The following is a 19,989-nucleotide window of genomic DNA, read 5'->3' on the forward strand; positions in this document are numbered from 1 at the left end:
ACACCAGATCTAGACACCAGACTTCTCCCCCTGGATGTCCAATGGGCACATCAAGCCTCATGTATTTGTTAAAGGCTGAACTCATTCTCTTCAGTTTCAAATACATGTTTCATCTTTCACTCTCATTAATCTCTTTGAGAAATGTCTACTATGACTGAGGCATTGGTCTTCACTGGAGATAGACACTAAAGAGAAAACCACTGTCTTCTATAAGCATAAATAAACAAAGAATTACACAAAAATATAGAAACAGTAGTAACACAAGTGTTGAAATTTAAGTCCTAATCTGCTCGATTCTCTAGTAAAATGTCTCGGAATCATCTTTGATATCTCTCTCTCTCTGTGTCAGCTCCCTCCACATCAAATCAGTAAACAAGTTTTATCTCTTCTATCTCTTAAATATTTTTTTGGATTTATTGTCTTCTCTATATTCCTCTACTTACTTCAGACCTTCAATACTTATTTCCTCAACAACTTAATGTAATCTTCTAATGATCTCTCTTATTTAAGTTATTACTATCCCACAAACTCATGAATCTCAAATGCATATCACAGTTGCCTGTCTAAAAAACAGAACTGCTTAAAATTCCGCATAATCTGGCTCAAATTTATCAGTCGACCTTGAAGAAACATCCCCAAAAACTCCCCCACAAAATTTGTATTGAGATATATCTGATCAAACTTCTGTCTACTGGTGGACAATAAGCTGCTGAAAAGTTCATTAAACTTTGTATTGTAAATCTAAAACACAGAATGCACCCCACACACATTAATTTAAAACAGAATGACTAATGTGTATCTGGTGGCATTCCTGAAAGTATCCCAAAAACTTTCAGAGGATAATGAATGACAATATCTGAATCAGTACAGACTGAGACAGCAACTGACAGACTTCATCACTTGTTCCTAAGTCTTGTACCTCATCGTTGGTGGGTGAATTAACAAGGATCCCCATTATCATTTCTCCCATTACCACAGATCAAAGCACTCTTTCATTGACGTAAATAAGATAAACACAGTTGTCTCCTCCATTGATCTCTGTGTGTTAAAACACGAAGTAGCTGGAGATAGGGTCCTCACCTCCGCTATTTGAGAGTCCTCACCTCCCCAAATGAGTAACCCTGTTTAAGGTAGCAGGATGTGGTGATCCTTGTGGTTAACTTTTCTACTAAATTCAGCTGAAAACATTAGATATTAACACTCCTAAACCCATCTTTTTCTCCCATGTAGACTTCCTTGCTCAGTAGATGACTATTTCCACACCAACATTTCCACTTCTGCAGCATGTTCATGTCCAGCTGGTAATCTCACCTTGTACACTTATATACACTTCTACACCTCATGCACTTCAGAGGTTAGCACACTTTTTCCATAAAGGGCCAGATAAAAATATTTTCATCTTTGTGGGCTGCACAGTCTGTGTCATAACTACTTCACTTTGCTGGTGCAGTATGAAAGGAGTCACAGGCAACATGTAAATAAAATAAATGGCTGTTTTCCAATAAAACTTTTACAAAAATAGGTTGTGGTCCAAATTTGATCCATAGGTATTAGTTTGCCAACTCCTGACATACTTTCTAAAACTGAGTAGAAATAAATATAAGGATGGATCTCAGATTACAAGTAATAGATTTCAAGTTCAATTAAAGCAAAGATAGAAACCATTAGATATGCTTACAATAGTATACCAGCAGCCTCTGCTAGACCCATAGTAATTTACAGATTATATGCTCAGTTTTTGTTTTTATTTTTAGATTTATTTATTTATTTATACAAGCACTGGGTACAGTCAGATGCACAGGAGGGTGAAAGAATTCACCAAAGCCAGGGCGGGGACCAGAACAGACAGACTGACAAAATACACTGCTGAGGGGAGCAGTGGGCGCTGCAGGAAAGGTCTGCACTCCATGGGGCGCCCTCGCTGGTGGCCGGAGATCGAACCAGCACTGCAGAGACTACAGGCAGCTTCGCAGCCCAGCGCTCAGCTGCTGCACCATGAGGGGAGGCCCTATATGCTCAGTTTCTAAAGAAAGTAACAAAATTAAGGACCAAGTATGAAGTGATAGAAATATTTTATAGATACCATATTAAAGAGAGAAGGCATGATTTGGATACACACACAAGCATTATAGTAAAACTGATTTTGTAACATGCAAATCTGACTTTTACTGATTAAATTTGCACAGCTTTCTGAGAAGCATGCTAAGAACATGTTCAACCAATTGCCACAAAATTACTATGCTTAGTCACTGGTGGGGTCTCTTAACCCTTATCAAAGTTGTGGCCTATTTCCACAGTCTAAATAGTTGGTAAAATTGAGTAAAAGCTAGAAACAATTGAATCAAGGAAGCACTTTTAGGGTTAAGAAAGTAAAAAAGCAATAATCAGAATCAAGATGGCTAGTTCCCAAGCTCTAATGATTATCTTAAAGTTTCCATTACCTTGACTCTGGACAATGGCGCATAAATGAGCAATTGTCAAAAAAGCTGGAATCAGCCAGTACTGCATCTTGCACCAAAAAGTCTTCATTTTATGTCCTGCCCTTCACATGGGATGTAGCAGCAGTCCTGGAGACAGAGAACATGGGAACATTTTGAGAAGGTAGAAAATAAAACATATATAGTCAGCTAGGACAGGAAACAAGCCAACATGGGTTAGTATTGCCAGGAAATAATTCACTCCCTGGGATGCTTTATATTTCCCTCCAAAACACAAACTGATAAAAGATTTCTGAGAAGATGTTGTAAATGGAGAGAATAATTTTTAAATATTTAGGAGACAAATTTAGAGGAATAAATGATAACGCTTTGAATTTCCCAAGGGAAAAAAATTCCAAAAGTTTACCTGAATGGAGCATTATCATCAGACTATCACAATTTGTCAGTAACCTGCTCACCCAGCATTTATCACATAAATTTACAAGTCCTACTGCTGCTTTATAATGCCTTCAGAGTGCAGACATATAGGAAACCTTCTTTCAGTGATTAAAAAAAGAATTTTATTTTTTTTAATATTTTTTTTAATTTTTTTTTTAATAGAGGCATGTTTTTATTTATTTATTTATTTGTTTGTTTGCTTTGTATATACATGCACTGGGTACAGTCAGAAGCGCAGGAGGGTGAGAGAATCCACCAGAGCCAGAGCGGGGAGCAGAACAGGCAGAAGGACCGAAGTACACTGCTGAGGGGAGCAGCGGGCAGCAGGAGAGACCTGCGAGCCATGTGGGACCCTCCTCCCGGTGGCCGGGGAGCAGCCGGGGATCGAACCGGCGCCGCAGAGGCCGCGGGCAGCCTTGCAACCCAGCGCTCAACAGCTGCACCACCGGGGAGGCCCTAAAAAAAGAATTTTAAAAACCACTTCATGCCAATATTAAATCATTGCTCAGCTTTGATTTCACTGGGCTGAATACTCCCCAATTCTTTGTCCTTTCTATAAATCCTTTCATCCCGTATGTGTAAACCTAAAATTCTTCCAGAATTTTCTTTTTCATTAGGATATCAATGAAGGAAGAGTGAAAGAAAAAGAGAAATAAAAAGGTGAGAAGTCAAGAAGGAAAGAAAATATAATGGGAAAATTGCATTAAGTGGTCATTTTGGGAGATAAAAGTCCTACTACACTCAGATTCTGTGATACCCTGCCCTCAGAGATCTCACTAATAATTTTATTGAAAAGAAAGATTACAAGCAAATATATTCCAGAGCTAAATGAAATAAGTTTGAAGTAAAACAAAGAGGCATTTGAGCCCAAATTAATTTATTACAGGTTAGTAGATGAATGATTTGTCAGGGCACAGAGGCAATGGGAAAAAAATGGTGAATAAATTTTAATAAGTATATAAAGGAAGATCCCAAGACATCTATAGACAGCTAACCCTTCAGAGGAAAACTGACAAGAGAAATTCAAAGGGGTATTGAATAACCCTAAAGAGAGAAGGCATGAAAAGAGGGGACACAAAGTTATGAAAGCCGGTATCAATCTTCTCATAACCAATATATCTGCCATTCACCTTATAACTGTCAATTACTCCCAAAGAAAACCACAGCAGCAGAATCACTCAACTCAAATAAAATATTCTTTTGAATATTTTCTTCCCCAAACATTATAGTCCTAAATTACAACCAGGACAAGGCGAAGAGATGGAGAAGCAAGCAAACAGGCCACTTTCTGGCTTGTACTTTAAGGTCAGAAGCCTTTATCAGATATCTTATGTAACTGATATCTCATATTTAAAATCAGAGAAAAGGGTCCTGGTCAAGACACAATCCAAAAATCTTTCCTTATTCTCATCAAAGAACTATACTTCCCATGTCCAGGTGTTTTGAAGCAATAATTAAATTTCCATCATTGGAGATTAATCTGCATTTCACATGAGATAGACAAACAGACAGATAGTGCTGTCCTAGTCTTGACATTTTTGAAAATTGACTATTATTTATATGGAAAAAATTCATTGCCTATCTTTAAATTCTTCCCTTTTTGTGGTTTATTTTCAATTAGGATGAGTAATGCCATATTGGAAGAAGTGGAATTTTAGTTTTCCCAAGGTTTTCTGCCAAGTCTCCAAATTTTTGGACAGTAAAATAAGGACAAGAAAAATCCCAATTCCTATTAAAGTGCCATGAGATATTTTAATATTTACCAAAATGTCAAAGTCTAATTTGTTGAAACCCTGCCCAAAAGCTTGCATAAAATAAATAACTTTCTTATTTTGCTTCAAAAACATCATGTTAGAAATGGTTACTGAGTGCAAAGTTCAGAAGGTATATACCCAATTTGAGGAAGTGGATAACATTTAGTACAAGTTTTCTCAAAACACTGTCACAATTTTGCAATCAGTAACTTATAACTCTTCCCATAGGGCAACTTCCATCTTCCTCTAATTCATGTTTGTTTAATCTCATTTGTACAATTTAACAAGGAGCAAAGGCCGTGAGTACAAGCCAGTTATATCAAAATGCCTTGAAATATTTATTCTGAAGTTTTTGTAGATATCTCTCTCTCTCTCTCTCTCTCACACACACACACACACACACACACACATCTATAGACTTGTACACACACATACATACACACACACACACATACCCTCAAACCCTGGATGATGTTCTAGTCAATCAGTGCTGATTGACCAAAACAAAGCAAAACAAAATCCATAAACTTAAAGTTATTGCTAGTCATCTGCCATACCATAGTACTAGAACTTTCACTCCAACAGTCCCTTGCTGGAATCACACTGAATAATCAAAGTTATCTACTCAGTGCTAAAAAAAAGATTCAAAATTTCATTCTATAGAACCCCTTCCCTCAGTGATCTCGCTTACAATTTTATTGAAAGGAAAGATATAAGCGAATATATTCAAAAGCTAAATAAATGATATGAATAGAGCAAGAGTTAGCACAAAGTGGTGGTATAAATAAAAAAACTGGGAATTAGGAAGACAGCTCTGCCAATAATTTGCAAGGGATTCTTAAGTGATGTAACTACTCCATGATTTCCAAATCAATAAAATGTACAAGATAAGATTTACCACATAGGAGGATTAGAATCATGGAAATAATATACCTAAAAAATCAATGGTTCTCAACAAGTTGTCATTAGTATCATGTAAGCAGCAGGTTGAAAGAACACAAAGGAAGAGGGAATGATAACAATGAATTTGCTACGTGGGAGACGCTAAAGGGGGAAGATGAATCAAGCAGTCTTTATATCCCCAACATATTAAAGTGTAGTGTTGGATAGAGCTTCCATATGATCCAGCAATTCCACTCCTAGGTATTTACCCAAAGGACACAGAAACATCAATTCCAAAGAACACCTGCACCCCTATGTTTATAGCAGCACTGTTTACAATAGCTAAGCTTTGGAAACAGCCCAAATGCCCAAAAATAGATGAGTGGATCAAGAAGATGTGGTGCATATACACCATGGAATATTACTCAGCATTCAAAAAAGATAAACACATGCAATTTGCAGCAACATGGATGGCGCTGGAAGGGATCATGCTCAGCGAAATAAGCCAGAAAGAAAAAGAAAAATACCGGATGGTCTCACTCATAGCAGGAATCTAGAAAACTTAAATAAGGGACCAGGAAAATGAATAACTACAAGAAAGTGAAAATCAAAATCAACAAAAAACTATGAACCAGAGACACTTTTTGTGGGGTGGGGAGCGGGAGGGGAGGGATTGGGGTCAGAATGGGGGGTTTGCAATTGTATGGGGGAATATAAAAATAAAATTTATTATTTAAAAAAAAAGAAAATATACTGGCATATTACATGTCATATTAAAAATTTAAAAAATAATAATAAAAAAAAATAAAGTGTAGTGTTGGGACCTCCCTGGTGGCACAAGGGCTTAAGGCTCAGCAATATGAAGCTATTGGCAGCCACTGCAGTATGAGTTCAATCCCCAGCCATGGAGCTACCCACATGGCACAGCAGACCTCCCTGTCTCACCTACTGCTCCCCTCAGGAGTGTATTTTAGTCAGTCAGCTTGTTCTGCTCCTCACTATGTTTTTGTTGAATCCTTCCACACACACACACACACAATTCTAGCCTACACCCCAGCTCTTCTATGCATAAGTAAATAAAATAAATCTTTTAAAATATTTTAAAAATAAAGTATAGTGTTAATTTTCAAAACAATTTAAGGCAAAACTGAAGATTCAGATAATAACAGAGGCAACGATTATTTGCATAGGTGAACCGCCTTTGACTTCAAAATGTGTTCATATCCGTTTTTACCATTTTCAGTTCTCTGCAGTTTCAAAATAATCAACCATATGAAGGAGCAGAAGATTTGACTTAAGAGTAATTCAAAGACTTAGAAAAAAATCTTAGTTCTAGTTGACAAGTTCATGCAAAGAAAATTTGAAAGAAAGGGGATGTTTAAGCATGTTTTAAGCATAAAAAAAATAAAATCAGAGGTACACAATATATGTCTTCAAATATTTGAAGTGCTTTCATGTGGAAGATAAAACAAGATTATACTATGCAGCTCAAGTTTAAGATTTTTTTATTTATTTAATTATATATTTATACAAGCACTGGGTACAGTCAGAAGCGCGGGAGGGTGAGAGAATTCACCAGAGCCAGAGCGGGGAGCAGAGCAGGCAGAAGGACCGAAGCACACTGCTGAGGGGAGCAGCGGGCGGCAGGGGAGGTCTGTGCGCCATGCAGGACCCGCCTCTGGTGGCCGGGGAGCAGCCGGGGATTGAACTGGCGCTGTGGAAGCTTGGGGCAGCTTCGCAACCCAGCGCTCAACCGCTGCGCCACCGGGGAGGCCCCTGCAAACAAAACTTGAATCACTAAACTGATCCTTGGAGATGACAATTTGGACATAAAAATTCTCAGTTAGAACAGGTTCTCCTCTTTTACTCAGTTCTAAAGCAAAAAAAGCTGGTTAAATTTGCCCATAAGAGAATCTGTGGGCAAAGGAACTAAACAAAAGATGCCTTCCACTCTACCTTGTTAATATTTGATTTTATAAAAAGAGAATTTCAGTCAATTGCTGATCTATGTTATACAGGTTTGTAGGTCAAAATGGAAGGCCTAATGCATCAACTACAGTCTTATTAGTGTAATGTGTTGAAGAGTTCAGGAATGCCAGTCTGGAAATTGAGAGGAAAATGTTGGAAAAGAGTGAGCACAATGAAGTGGAATTAAAATCTGCATTAAAAACCCCCCATCAAATCCTGCTAAAAAAGTCAATCAAAGAAACTTACCAATTATAACTGTAGATGTACAAAACAATGTAACATAAAAAACATGAAGCAAAAACCAATAAAACTCAAGAAAGCATAAGCAAAAGAGATGTTAACACTACTCTCAGAACTCACTGAACAACTTGACAAAACATCAGTAAAGGAAAGAGAAGATGTCAACAATTTTATCAACTAATTGATATTTATTGAATTTTACATCCAAAAAGAATGTATAATTTTTTAGCATACATGGAAAGTTTTTAAAAATGGTCTGAATGGAGGGCCTCCCCGGTGGTGCAAAGGGTTAAGCACCACACTATGAAGCAATCTGCAGCCATTGCAGCGGAAGTTCGATCCCCAGCCGGCCAAGGAGCAACCCACATGGCGCAGCAGACCTCTCCTGTCTCGCCCACTGCTCCCCTCAGCAGTGTATTTCAGTCAGTCTGCCTGTTCTGCTCCCCACTCTGTCTCTGGTGAATCCTCTCACCCTCCCGCGCTTCTGACTGTACCCAATGCTTGTATAAATAAATAAATAAATCTTTTAAAAAATGGTCTGAATGGTCATAAAATGAGACTCAATAAATTTCAAGATTAAAAGCAGGATGTTTTCTTTTTCTTTTTCTTTTTTTTTAAGATTTATTTATTTATTTATACAAGCATTGGGTACAGTCAGAAGCACGGGAGGGTGAGAGGATTCACCAGAGCCAGAGCGGGGAGCAGAGCAGGCAGAAGGACCGAAGTACACGGCTGAGGGGAGCAGCGGGCGGCAGGAGAGGTCTGCGTGCCATGTGGGACCCTCCCCCGGTGGCCGGGGAGCAGCCAGGGATCGAACCGGCGTTGCAGAGGCTGCGGGCAGCTTCACAACCCAGCGCTCAACCGCTGCGCCACCGGGGAGGCCCAAAAGCAGGATGTTTTCTGATAGCAGAATTAAATTAGAAATTAATAAGAATAAGATATTCTCACAAATTCAAAATATTTGGAAATTATACAAAATGTTAATTCATGGGTCAAATAAGATATTAAAATAGAATTTTTTAAATATTTGGAAGAGAATAAAAATAAAAGGAAAATGCATGAAAATTTGTGGGATGCAGCTAAAGAGTTAGTGAAATCTAAGGATTAAAATGTTTTCATAAAAAAAAGTTTAAAATCAAGGATCTACTTTCCCACCATAAGAAATCAGAAATAAGAGTGAATTAAATGCATATTAAATTGAAGAAAAGAATTAATAAAAGGTAAACCAAAGGAATATAAAATTAATATTAGTGAAAATTAACAAAGCCAAAATTTGCTTTTTTTAAATAGTAATAAAATTGAAAAACCTTTAGAAAGAATGCTCAATGGAAAAAAAACAGAAAATAAAATTAATAAAGCCAGGAATAAAGAAAAAACATCTTTTCATATTTTATACACTAACAAATTATTATAAAAAGGAAAAATATTAATAATGTTATGCCAATAAATACAACTTAGTTCATTTGGGAAAATAATCCTTAAAATTCTGAATTTGTTAAAACATATACATGAAGAAATAGAAAATACAAATAGCCCTACATATATTACAGAGATTGAATTTGTTATTAAAAATAATCATCTCACAAAAAAAATTCCTGTTCTAGGTGATCAAATATTTAACAGTATGTTTAGTGACATATTTAATTTACATCTTAATAAAATTTTATCTCATCAAGGCAAGTAAATTTGTGGTTTGGCAACAATCAGCAAACCACAGTTTACATAACCTATAATTCTTAACCCTCAGTCTTAAGTGAAGGAATTAAGTTATATATTCTAGTAGGTGAGGCCACCTTATTAACCTTGAAACTCTGGCTACCTCAGAATCACACTGCCTCTTGGAAGTTGGACTAATGCTGTGGATGTCACTTTTTGCTTTTTGAATGATGGCTTGGGAAAAAATTAAAGAATTTGCTCTCCTGTAGATGATTATGAGTTTTTGGGTGGCTAAAAGGGAACTTCCTAAGACTGCATGAGTATTGGATGATTCTCATTTCATATCTATAAGTAATTTTAGTTAAAGATATAGAATGAGCATCATCTCTCACCAACAGGTTTTCCAACTGATTACATGTCTCCCTTATCCCATTGCAACTCTGAAGCTAATTTTAAGGCATCAGTAATTATGTTTATCTTCTGTGTCTTGAGTACCAAATGGGTGTTCCAGGACACCAATTTACTATGTGGGAAGGGAGAGTCCCCCACATCACCAAGCAATTCTCCAGACACAGCTTAGGTGCCTACAATTCAACTCCATTCTGACACTACCCAGAGGTTCTATCAGATTCCACAGGTTAAGGGCTGGTCTTACAAGACTACCAACCCCCCACCTGCAGATGTGAATAGCAAGCCCAGGTTATCACCTGTGCTTCTGACCAACCCGCTGTAGTCTGGGGGCTTCAATGACCTCTCTTTGGACTCCAGGTACCAGTCGCAGTGCAGGTTGTCATGCGTACATCTGACTAACTAGCTAGAAACCTCAAATTTGATTAATTTTCTAGAGTGGCTCACAGAAATCAAAGAAACATTTCACTTATTGGGGTACTGATTTATTATAAAAGGATGTAATTCAGTGGACCTCCCTGGTGGTGCAAGGGGTTAAGCACCACACTATGAAGCAATCCACAGCCTCTGCAGCACAAGTTCGATCCCCGGCCAGTCAGGGAGCAACCCACATGGTACGGCAGACCTCTCCTGTCTCACCCACTGCTCCCTTCAGCAGTGTATTTTGGTCAGTCTGCCTGTTCTGTTCCCCACTCTGTCTCTGGTGAATCCTCTCACCCCCCACATTTCTGGTCTGTACCCCAGCTCATGTATGAATAAAAACAAATCTTTAAAAAAAAGTTGTTGTTTTTTTTTTTTTTAAAAAAGGATGTAATTCGGTGAGCCAGGTGGAAGAGATAGAGAGAAGGTATAGGGAGAGGACGAGGAGCCTCCGAACCCTCTTGGAGCTCAGCATTCTCCCAAGATCTCCACCTACTCACCATCCCAGAAATACGCTAAACCCTGTCCTTTTGGGGGTTTCATGTTGTCTTCATTACATAATCATGATTAAATAAATTATTGGTCATTGGTACTTAATTTAATCTCTAGATCCTCTCCCTTCTTTCCTGTCTGGAGGTCCAGGGAATGGGACTGAAATTCCCAATGTTCTAATCACTGGTTGATTCTCCTGGCAACCCGCCTCCATCCTTAGGTGGGGTTCAAAAGTCACTGCATTGACCTAACAAAAGTCATCACAAAAGTTGCAAGAGTTTTAGGAGAAGTGTGCCAGAAAGAGGGGCAAAGGCGAAATATATGTTTTGTATTACCAATCACAAGCACTGTAAGACAACCAGATGGGCAGTTGAACCCATCACCAAAAGTTTCAAAAAGTCTAATAGGCAATGAATAAATACTAAGTGATGGAATAATCAGGGTTGATATACACAGGACACAGTTGCTGTGCCCAATTTGCACGTGGCCAGGTGAGTGCAGACACTCTCCCCAAGTTGTATGCAGAGCCGTGTTAGAGGAAAGGGCACTATTTTCCTTTCCCACTGGCACGGGACTGTCCAGAGGGACCTTTTCTTAATTCACAGGAAGACCCATGAAGGGTTGACAGCAGTCCTGTAAATGACTCTTAATTCCAAGGATTTGACTGCAAATCAGCCATTGCGATGCAGCTGTCCAAACAACCTTAAACTTAGTGCTGCAAGTTTTACATGAAAGAAGGCACAGCCATCCCCCAAGTATCGCAAATTGGAGTGACAACTCCTTGATTCAGGAATGTTCCATCACTTGGCTTTATTTCTCTCTCCCTAATTATTTTTTTTCTTTTAAAGAAATGGGGGTTGTTTCAAAGCTCTGGAAATAGAATAAAGGGTAGAGACAACTACAGGAAGGCTTCCTGATCTTCCAAGACTGGGCCAGATGTGGGGTCTACAGCAGTAATCTTTATTTTCCATTTTGTAGTACATAATACAATGCTGTATTATGGTTATTTGTATTTTCTACCTACCATTGTGTAGTATCCCCAATGTAATTTGCACATCTAGCACAGTCGCAGGAGTACATGGCAGGAAGCAGGACTGGGAAGAGTAGGAAGAATAGAAACATAAAACCTGGAGAACATCATGTTTTAGGAATTGATTCAGTGTTTTCTTACTTGTTTGCAAAAGCTAACAGAAAGACATCCAGGAACAGCATCATCCAATAATGTGTCCCCTGAGGACCTCAGTTATAGATACATCCTCAGACACTTGGATGGACACAGCAAAGCACTGCCTCCCTCTGGATCAATTTTCATTAACAATCCAGATAATTTCAGGAAGGAAAGAGACCAAATGTTGCTCCCTAAAATTAAAAAGTTAGGGACACCTGCCAGTCTAGCTACAACAAAGTCCCATGGGCACCGAAGTTCATCAAAAGCATTGATTTAAAAAAAAAGCCTTAAAGAAATGGGTGTTCTAGGCTCTAAGACCTGATTTTAATTGATACTCAACTATCAGCACTTCCTATAAGCCCTTCCAGTTCTAGTTCCTTCAAAAGATGGAGCAGAGAAAGAGAGAAGAGGAAACATGGAAGGAAATCAAAGTAAGTAGAAAGAAGGAAAAAAGAAGCAGTAGATAAGCCATTGTTGTCTTCCAAGCTCTGTACTAAATCATCGTAGACTATAAAATAACCCTCAAGAGTGGCTGTTATTCTTTTTTTTTTCCAGATGGGAAAACTCAAACTCAGATTAAGGAACATGTAGAGGGGACACAGAAGGAGCAGGTATAGATTTCACCCTTCTCTGTCTGCCTCCCATCCTCCATTGTAGCCTTGATTTCCCATCTCGCAGCACTGTCACCACGAAGTAGACATGCTGTTGGAGTAATGTCTGCACCAAGATATGTTCTTGTACATGTAGTGAAATGAGAGCACAGGAGCCACAGAACTGGACCCCACCAGTTATTTCCAAGATGGTGACCAAGTGGCAAAAGGAAATGCCTTGAGTAACAGGGGGATCCCCAGGAAAGGGGGAGGTTCCAGGTTTCCTGCCCCACCCAAAAGGAGGGTGAAGCCGAGCAGAGGAAGAAGCTGCAGGAGAGACTGAGGAAGGAGGAAGCAGGGTGGAGCCAGAAGGAGACCTGGAGGAGGCACATGGAGCTGAGAGACACGTGAAGAAACCACACTTGCTTTTGGTCTTGGACTGGGTGACACAGATGTGGGTGAGACCCGTGGGGAGGTGACAATGGTGGTTTTTATCCTGATTTTGATTTTGCTCTTTTCCTTCCAGACTTGTCTGGTGGTTTCTGATGATTTTCTGTGGGTCCCCACTGGGGGATGCTTTAGACTTGTGGCAGGCTTTGGGGCCTTGCTCTGGGCCAATCCTGCTTGGGTGGACTTTTTTACCCACGAGGGGACGGGTAACTTTGGGTACTTGATTTAGAAACTGTAGTCTTTGCCTTGCCTGTATTTTTCCTAATGGTATTAACGTTCCTTTTCGTTAAAGTCTCATATGTTTTGTGTTGATGCAGCGGATGGCAGAACCTATTTAGAGCAGGCAGGTTTGCGGGGTCTGGGGTGCCCCTCTCCCTGCCCTGTAACACTTGGGCATAACTGCTGAGAGTCTACCCTCAGTCCCCAAGACTCTGCCTTGAATTCATGACACACCAGTCTTCCTAAATAAAAGGAAATCCTTCTTTAAGACTCAGAGAGAAGTTGCTCTGAACACAAATTCTCCATTCTCCATTGTCAGGCAATAAAATTCTTGGTATGTTAAACAGAACCTACTGTAGTTTCTGAATTTTTCGCTTTTAGTCACCAGGCAAACAGACCCTCACTTAAGGGGATTTCCATAACCGCACTTAACACAGTATTGTAATTGGTGATTAGAATGTAAAGCCTCTTTTGACATCATTTGTTTCTGGTTACATACCCCTCCTCCCACTGCCCCACCCCCCAAGAAATAAGCTGATGAAGAAAGTATCCAAGGGAGTCTGGGTTCAAATCTCAATTGTTAGGGGGAAAAGGCTGTCCTAAAGCTAATTCCATACAGGCTTTGTGGACTCCACCCCCACCCCAGGCCAAAGCCAAAGACACTGGGAACTCCAAATCCCATCACCACCCAAGGGAAGGTGGCTGGGACCTGAGGGTGGGGTTCAGCAGCCAGGTTGGTATAAGACCAGACACGTGGGCTTTGGAGGGGTCCCCCATTTTGGCTCTCCGCCAGCTCGCAGTGTCCGGCCAGCTCTGAGAGTGACTTTGGGTTTCCAGGTCGGCGGATCGGGTAGGACGCATTAAAGACTTTATTTCCCTATTTTCTCCCTGAGTTGTCCATTTTCCTTATTTCCTTTTCCCTTGTAAATAAACCTTTTATTAACCTTTTGTGTGTGCCTGTAGTGGAGTATTTATAAGTCCCTTTTAAGCGCGCGGGTGAGGACCCACAGCCAGGAACCCGTTCAATATCGGGGCTGTCCTATAACAAATGGACTTTTTCAATTTATATTTAATTGAGGCAATGTTAGGATAACTCCATCAGGAGTTGCCAGTGTAGTTCACCCACCACCAGATCACCCATGGTGCACCCTCATCATCCACTATGCTTCCTTCCCTCTTGGTTCTGACCTCTCCCCCTTCACCCCCACTTCAGATCTCTAGTCAGCTTTCAAGGGTTGGTTCTTAATCACATATCTTTCACTTGCTGGTTTTGTGACCCCAGACAAGGTAGTTTAGATCTCTCAAGTTCAGTGATCTTACTTGTAAAAGGAAAATATTTACTTCTTGATGAAATTGGGAGGCTGACATATGTTTCTGAAAGAGAAAAGGCGAGGTTCTCAAGAGGTGGTGCAAGGGGTTAAGTTGCAACCTATGAAGCATTCCACAGCCACTGCAGCACGAGTTCGATCCCCGGCCAGGGAGCTATCCACATGGCACAGCAGACATCTCCTGTCTTGCCTGCTGCTCCCCTCAGCAGTGTATTTCAGTCAGTCTGCCTGTTCTGTTCCCCACTCTGTCTCTGGTGGATCCTCCCACTCCCCTGGCCTGTACCCCAGTTCTTGTATGCATAAATAAATCTTTAAAAAAATGAGGTGCTCAAAAAATATGCCAGCACTTCACTGCCCACCCCCACATGCCAGCCCCTGCACCAGAACCGGATGAGGTTTGGTCTTCACTCAAGGCTTAAGGTATATTGAAAAGTAAGGAGCTGGAATTGCTGCCACTCTTTTATTGGTAGAAAGAAAAGAGAATGATTGTTTTCCTGACACAGCAGTATGGGGACAAATCTGCCAAGGGAGGAAGTTTGTTTTTGTTACTTTCCTCTCCCCTCCCCCCATACTTCTGCCCCCTCAGGCCCCTAGTAAATATCCAGTGTCTCATTCTATACAAACTGTCAAAATCCCAGATCTTTTGTTAGCCCAGAGGGCTCAGACAATACTCTTTCAGGCCGCAACAATTCAGGATGACCCTTGTCCTTAAAAGGAATATTAGATTACCTGCCACAGGCCAGGAAAATAGCAGTCATTTGGCTGAGTTTAGATTAAAATGACAACAAATGTGGCAGTAGCATCACATAACCAGAGAGCCAGTCAGCTGAAAAAAGGCAAAAAGCTCTGCGTGCTTTACTAGGTGGCACTAGGAAGCAGTTAGGAACCTCAGCGAACACACTCCAAGGAGCCTTTTTGGTGGGTTAGGGCTGGCCCCAGTGCCCCTCAAATCATGCCAGTGTGCTCAGTCCATTCCTAGCCTCAGCCCTGCTGATTCTGAAAACCAAGACTATTCAAGGAAGGTTCCAAGAGTTCTCTGAAATCCTCAGCTGGACTGTTAGCAACAGGACATGGGCCAAAGGGCTCCTCCCATCAATCTTGGAGCTTGAGACTCATCCAAAACTACTCCAGGAATTCTGATGGGTTCCAAGACACCCTGTCTAGGGAATTACTGAGAGGCCTCCCCAGTGTGGCTCTGGTCATTTCAAAGGGACCCCCAGGAGGTCAGGGCTGCAGTGGAGGTTCTGGTCTAACCTGGCTCAGGGCTTCCCAGGCAGAAGGAGATGCCCAGTGTTTAGTATGAGAGTATCCTGTACATCACAGATAAACCTTGCAAATATTTTGCTAGGTGAAAGGAGCTAGTCACAAAGGACCACACACACTTAGTAGGCTTCCGTTTATGTGAAATGTCAACAGAAAGTCAATTTGTGCCTGCCAGGGGCTGGAGAAAGGTTCAGAAGAAGCGAGGAGTCATTTTTTATCGGTAAGAAATTTTTGGGGGAGTGATAAAAATGTTCTAAAATTGACTTTGATGATGATTGCAAAGCTCTGCAAATATATTAAAAAATAAAATCAACGAATTGCACGTCTCTGTGGTAAAGGAATTATATCTTCATCAAGTTATTTTTTAAAATATTCTAAAGTCTACCTTGCAGTAACCAAGCCACTGAGGGCCAGGTGCAGAGGAAATCCATCCAGATTGTTCTCTTGGAACAACCAAAAATCCAAATGCTATCCATTCAGTCTAAATTTACCACTGCATTCTGTCTGCAAAACTGGATCACCTTGTCAGAAACAGAACCCTGGGTCTCCTTATCACACCCAGCTTAAACCTTTGCTGGATTTGAAAAGGGCCTTTTATCACTTGCTGAACTCAGTGCCCTGTAAGTGAGCAGCCCCAGAGTCTTAACAGGAATTTCAGGAAAACCTCCTTGTCCCTTTGACTTCCCCAGAGTCAACAAACACTTAATGCCAAATTTTTCATTTCATTTCATTTGAAGAGTCATCTTCAAAACGTCCAGAGGGAAGGAGCTCTCAGCAGCAGCATCTCCATTTGAGCCCTATCCCTAAGGACCAGTCTAAGCAGAAGACACCCCTCTTTCTTGTCCCACCACGCCCGGCCCTGAGCTCGGGAGACACAGAAGAGCTTCCCACCGAGGACCCAAGAACCCAACACCCAAATCGAGCGCTGGTGTCCTGGGCTTGCAGCGATTCCAAGCCTTTCTTGGGCCGGAGGCCATTTCCAGTGGCTTCGCGCCTACTCCGCTTGGTCCGCCCCCAAGCCCGGCTCTTTGCGCTCACTGCAAGCTCAGCCCTAGCTGCCCAAATGCTTCCCCTCCCAGGCGTTGCATGCTAGGAGGCGCCTAGCAGGAGGGGTCCAGAGGGATAAAAGGAGCCAGGTGAGCGGTGGAAAAGCCAGTGCGGAGAGGGCTCTCCAACACCGCAGCCTGGCGGCGCAGGTCAAAGAGGCAACCTCTGCTAAGACGCCTAAGAAAAACCCTCGAAGCTCCTTGGCTTGCTGACCCAGTTATGAAGCTGCCACTGCCAACATTTTCTATGAGTGCACTCTGCCAGGCAGGTCATCTTTGCATCTAGCGCTTGGTTCCCAGCACTAATCCAGGACAGTACCAAGGGCTGACAGGTGATCTCTGTATCCCATTAGCTCCATGGACGGCTCTTCAAGCGACCCCAAGTACAATCTAAATAAAAACAGCGTGCTTTCCATCTCTATGCAGTTACTCAACAAGAATCCCTAAGACCCTTTCCCACTAAATTGAGCGTCCCCTGAAAGCCACTGGATCTGGAAGCCAAACCCGCCTCTTCCCGACGCGCACTAACTGCACCCAAACCCTGGGGCAAGCCCCCGCTGGCCACACAAGACATCCTCGCCCTCTGGGTATTCGCATCACCCAGCGCCCCTCTCCTTGGATTTCAGAGATCCTGTCCAAAAGGTATCCGAATGCACCGAATCCCCCCGCAAGGTCCCTGGCCACCTGGGCGCGCGTTTAGATAAGGCGCGTGGAATTGCATTACTTCTGCAGGTGCCTCGCCTTTTTCCCTTCTTCCTCACAAACGTCTAAAAGCCCACCCGAATTAGAGCAGAGAAATATTGAAACTGACCTGGTGCCCAGCAAGGTTCCAGCCAGGTTGAGAACCTTTCCGCGCCTAGGGAAGATCCAAGTTTCGCCGCCAGTTAGTTAGGTCTTGGCGACGAGAGCCTTTCGCTCGCTCCCAGCCGCGTGTCCTTTTTAATTAAGCTCTCTCTCACCTCCTCCAGCTCCTATCCCTGGCGCCCCGGAGCTACCTCCTCCACTCCAGCGCTCCCCTACTGCTGGGCGCCCGGATCAGATAAGAGGAAGGGAAGACCCGCGGGCGGCCAATTATAGAGCGGAAGGTGGCCGCGGGGGCGGGGGTTGGGGAGGTGGGAGGCAGGCCTAAGTCCCTAACGCCCCTATTTTCTCTCCTGCTCCTCCTCTCCCCACCTCCTCGCCCCACCCCCACTCCCAGCCCTACAGGGATGCTCAGAGCAGCCGCCCCGGGCCGCCCGCGCGCCACCCTCAGTTCCAGAAGGACCGCCCGCCCAGGTGCGCGCCGGAGCCTGCAGGCCAGCGCAGCAAAGAGCCTCCTTTGCACCCTTCTCGGATCCAGGTGGTGTGAGGATGCTAAAGCCCGCCCTGCCCTGGCTCCGGGAGGTCTGGAGCCCGCCAGGGCGCAGGTGCTGTGTGTCCGCTTCCCCATGCCCAAAAGTCAGCCTCGCCTTCCAGCGCCTTGGGACCCTGTGCCCGCGCGCCGTAGCTATTGTAGCCACGGCGTTGCTCGTCTCCCCAACCTCTCCTTTCCTGTTAGGACGATTCCTGGAAGCGGCTACGAAATGCCAAACAGGTTGCCCCAACTAATGCTCAGGAGAATCATCTGAGGACGACTTTGACACGGACATTCGTTCGGTTTACTAGCACGGAGGTCGGCTGTTTTCCGTGCTCAGACTTCCTCACCTGCACATCCCCCTGAGGTCTCAGCCGAGCCGGGCATTCTGCATTTATCAAGTGCTTTGGTGGTTCCGATCCACAAAGCCCACCCTGACAGCTGCTTTGCGCAGATGTGAAGCACGCGGGAGGGGCGCGGGGCTCCGAGAGGACCCGCCCTGGACGGTCACCCTCTGCCCCCCGGGGGGAGTCGTCAACGTTACCTGCGTTTTGAACCCTGAGCGCATCATCCCTGCCCCGCGACTTTCTCTGCAGCCCTGCTAGTCATAGACATACAAGTGCAGGGGAAAGAGATAGAAGTGAGAATTTACCAGGAACCTTTAAAAAAATTATCGCTTTGGAAAACTGAAAAGCGGGTATCTCACCGCCAGTAAAGACTAGTGATGGAAAGAAGAGAATAGATAAGTGAGTCTCTTAAAATCTGCTTTCATCGCGCTCCGCTGAGGCCTCCCTGGTGGCGCAAGGGATTAAGCACCGCACGATGAAGCAACCCGCAGCCTCTGCAGCACGAGTTCGATCCCCGGCCGGCCAGGGAGCAACCCACATGGCGCGGCAGACCTCTCCTGTCTCACCCGCTGCTCCCCTCACCAGTGTATTTCAGTAGATCTCCCTGTTCTGTTCCCCACTGTCTCTGGTGAATCCTCTCACCCCCACCCCCACACCTCTGGTCTGTACCCCAGTTCTTGTATGCATAAATAAATAAATCTTAAAAAAAAAATCCAGAACGAAGCGCAGTGACGTTTGGAGAGTTTCGAAAATGTTCCTAGGACGTTCTAACTTTCTGTACCGCTGTAGCCACCTCCCCGCCTCGCCGAGATATTGGCATCCCTTTGGCCTTGCGCTGCGCTTCCCCGCGGCTCCTGCGCGTGGAGTGGAAAGGGTCTGTGCAGCATCCACTGGTGCTTTTCCAAATGGGCCTCAGCTCAGCCCCAGGGCGTGGGTCTGCTCCGCGCGCTTCTGGGAACTCAGTTCGCTGGGGTCAGGCAACCAGCGCGGCTTTTTAGTAGACTGGCCCCAAGTATTGGGGCTCCAGCGCTTGGACTGCAATGGTGCGAGCGTCACCTGGTGGCTACATTTGCGGAACTGGGATAAGGCGGGAATCGGAGAGATACCTGTGCACCTAGACTGACGCACAGGGACCAGGATTCCTGAAATATAGTATTTATTCCTGGAGACAGCTAATTTTTTGATCTGAACTTCTTTCCTCGGTTCCACATGCTGAGTACCTACCTACTGCCCTCGTATTCTGTCCCTCCTTTTCACAAATAAAATCTACTTTTTTAGAACGTTGGGGGGGAGGTGAGAATAAAGGGCTGTTGTTTGACAATCAAATTCTATTTTAATAGGAATGCTAAAGAACGAAAGGTAAAAAGAACTTTGAAGAAGCTGTTTTTCTATGTGAAGACAGCACTAAATGCACGCAGATCCCAATCAGCATTGGTGATACGTTTGATAGTGACAGCTGCATAGTGATCACAGAGCAGACGTCATCATTTTGTATTTTAGCTCACACCAGAAAGCAATTTGTGGCCAAAGAAGGTCAAGGAATATTATC

The 19,989-nt window shown here is 43.0% G+C and overlaps 1 protein-coding gene across 3 annotated transcripts in view; it reads right to left on the reverse strand.

Moving 5' to 3' along the window:
• The window catches only part of COL14A1 (collagen type XIV alpha 1 chain), a 161,158-nt gene extending 143,343 nt beyond the window's left edge, over window positions 1–17,815 (reverse strand). For all 3 annotated transcript variants that reach the window (XM_037502239.2, XM_054692006.1, XM_054692008.1), the window contains exons 1-2: window positions 17,572–17,815; window positions 2,442–2,567 (exon numbers count right to left, since the gene is read on the reverse strand). In XM_037502239.2, the coding sequence (XP_037358136.1) occupies window positions 2,442–2,529 (88 nt within the window). In that variant the 5' untranslated portion in view covers window positions 2,530–2,567; window positions 17,572–17,815. The remainder of the gene's footprint in view (window positions 1–2,441; window positions 2,568–17,571) is intronic.
• Between the last annotated feature and the right edge of the window lie 2,174 nt (window positions 17,816–19,989).

Source organism: Talpa occidentalis, unplaced genomic scaffold (genome assembly GCF_014898055.3).
Source record: "Talpa occidentalis isolate TD23 unplaced genomic scaffold, MPIMG_talOcc4v2.1, whole genome shotgun sequence".
In the NCBI taxonomy this organism is placed as follows: Eukaryota; Metazoa; Chordata; class Mammalia; order Eulipotyphla; family Talpidae; genus Talpa; species Talpa occidentalis.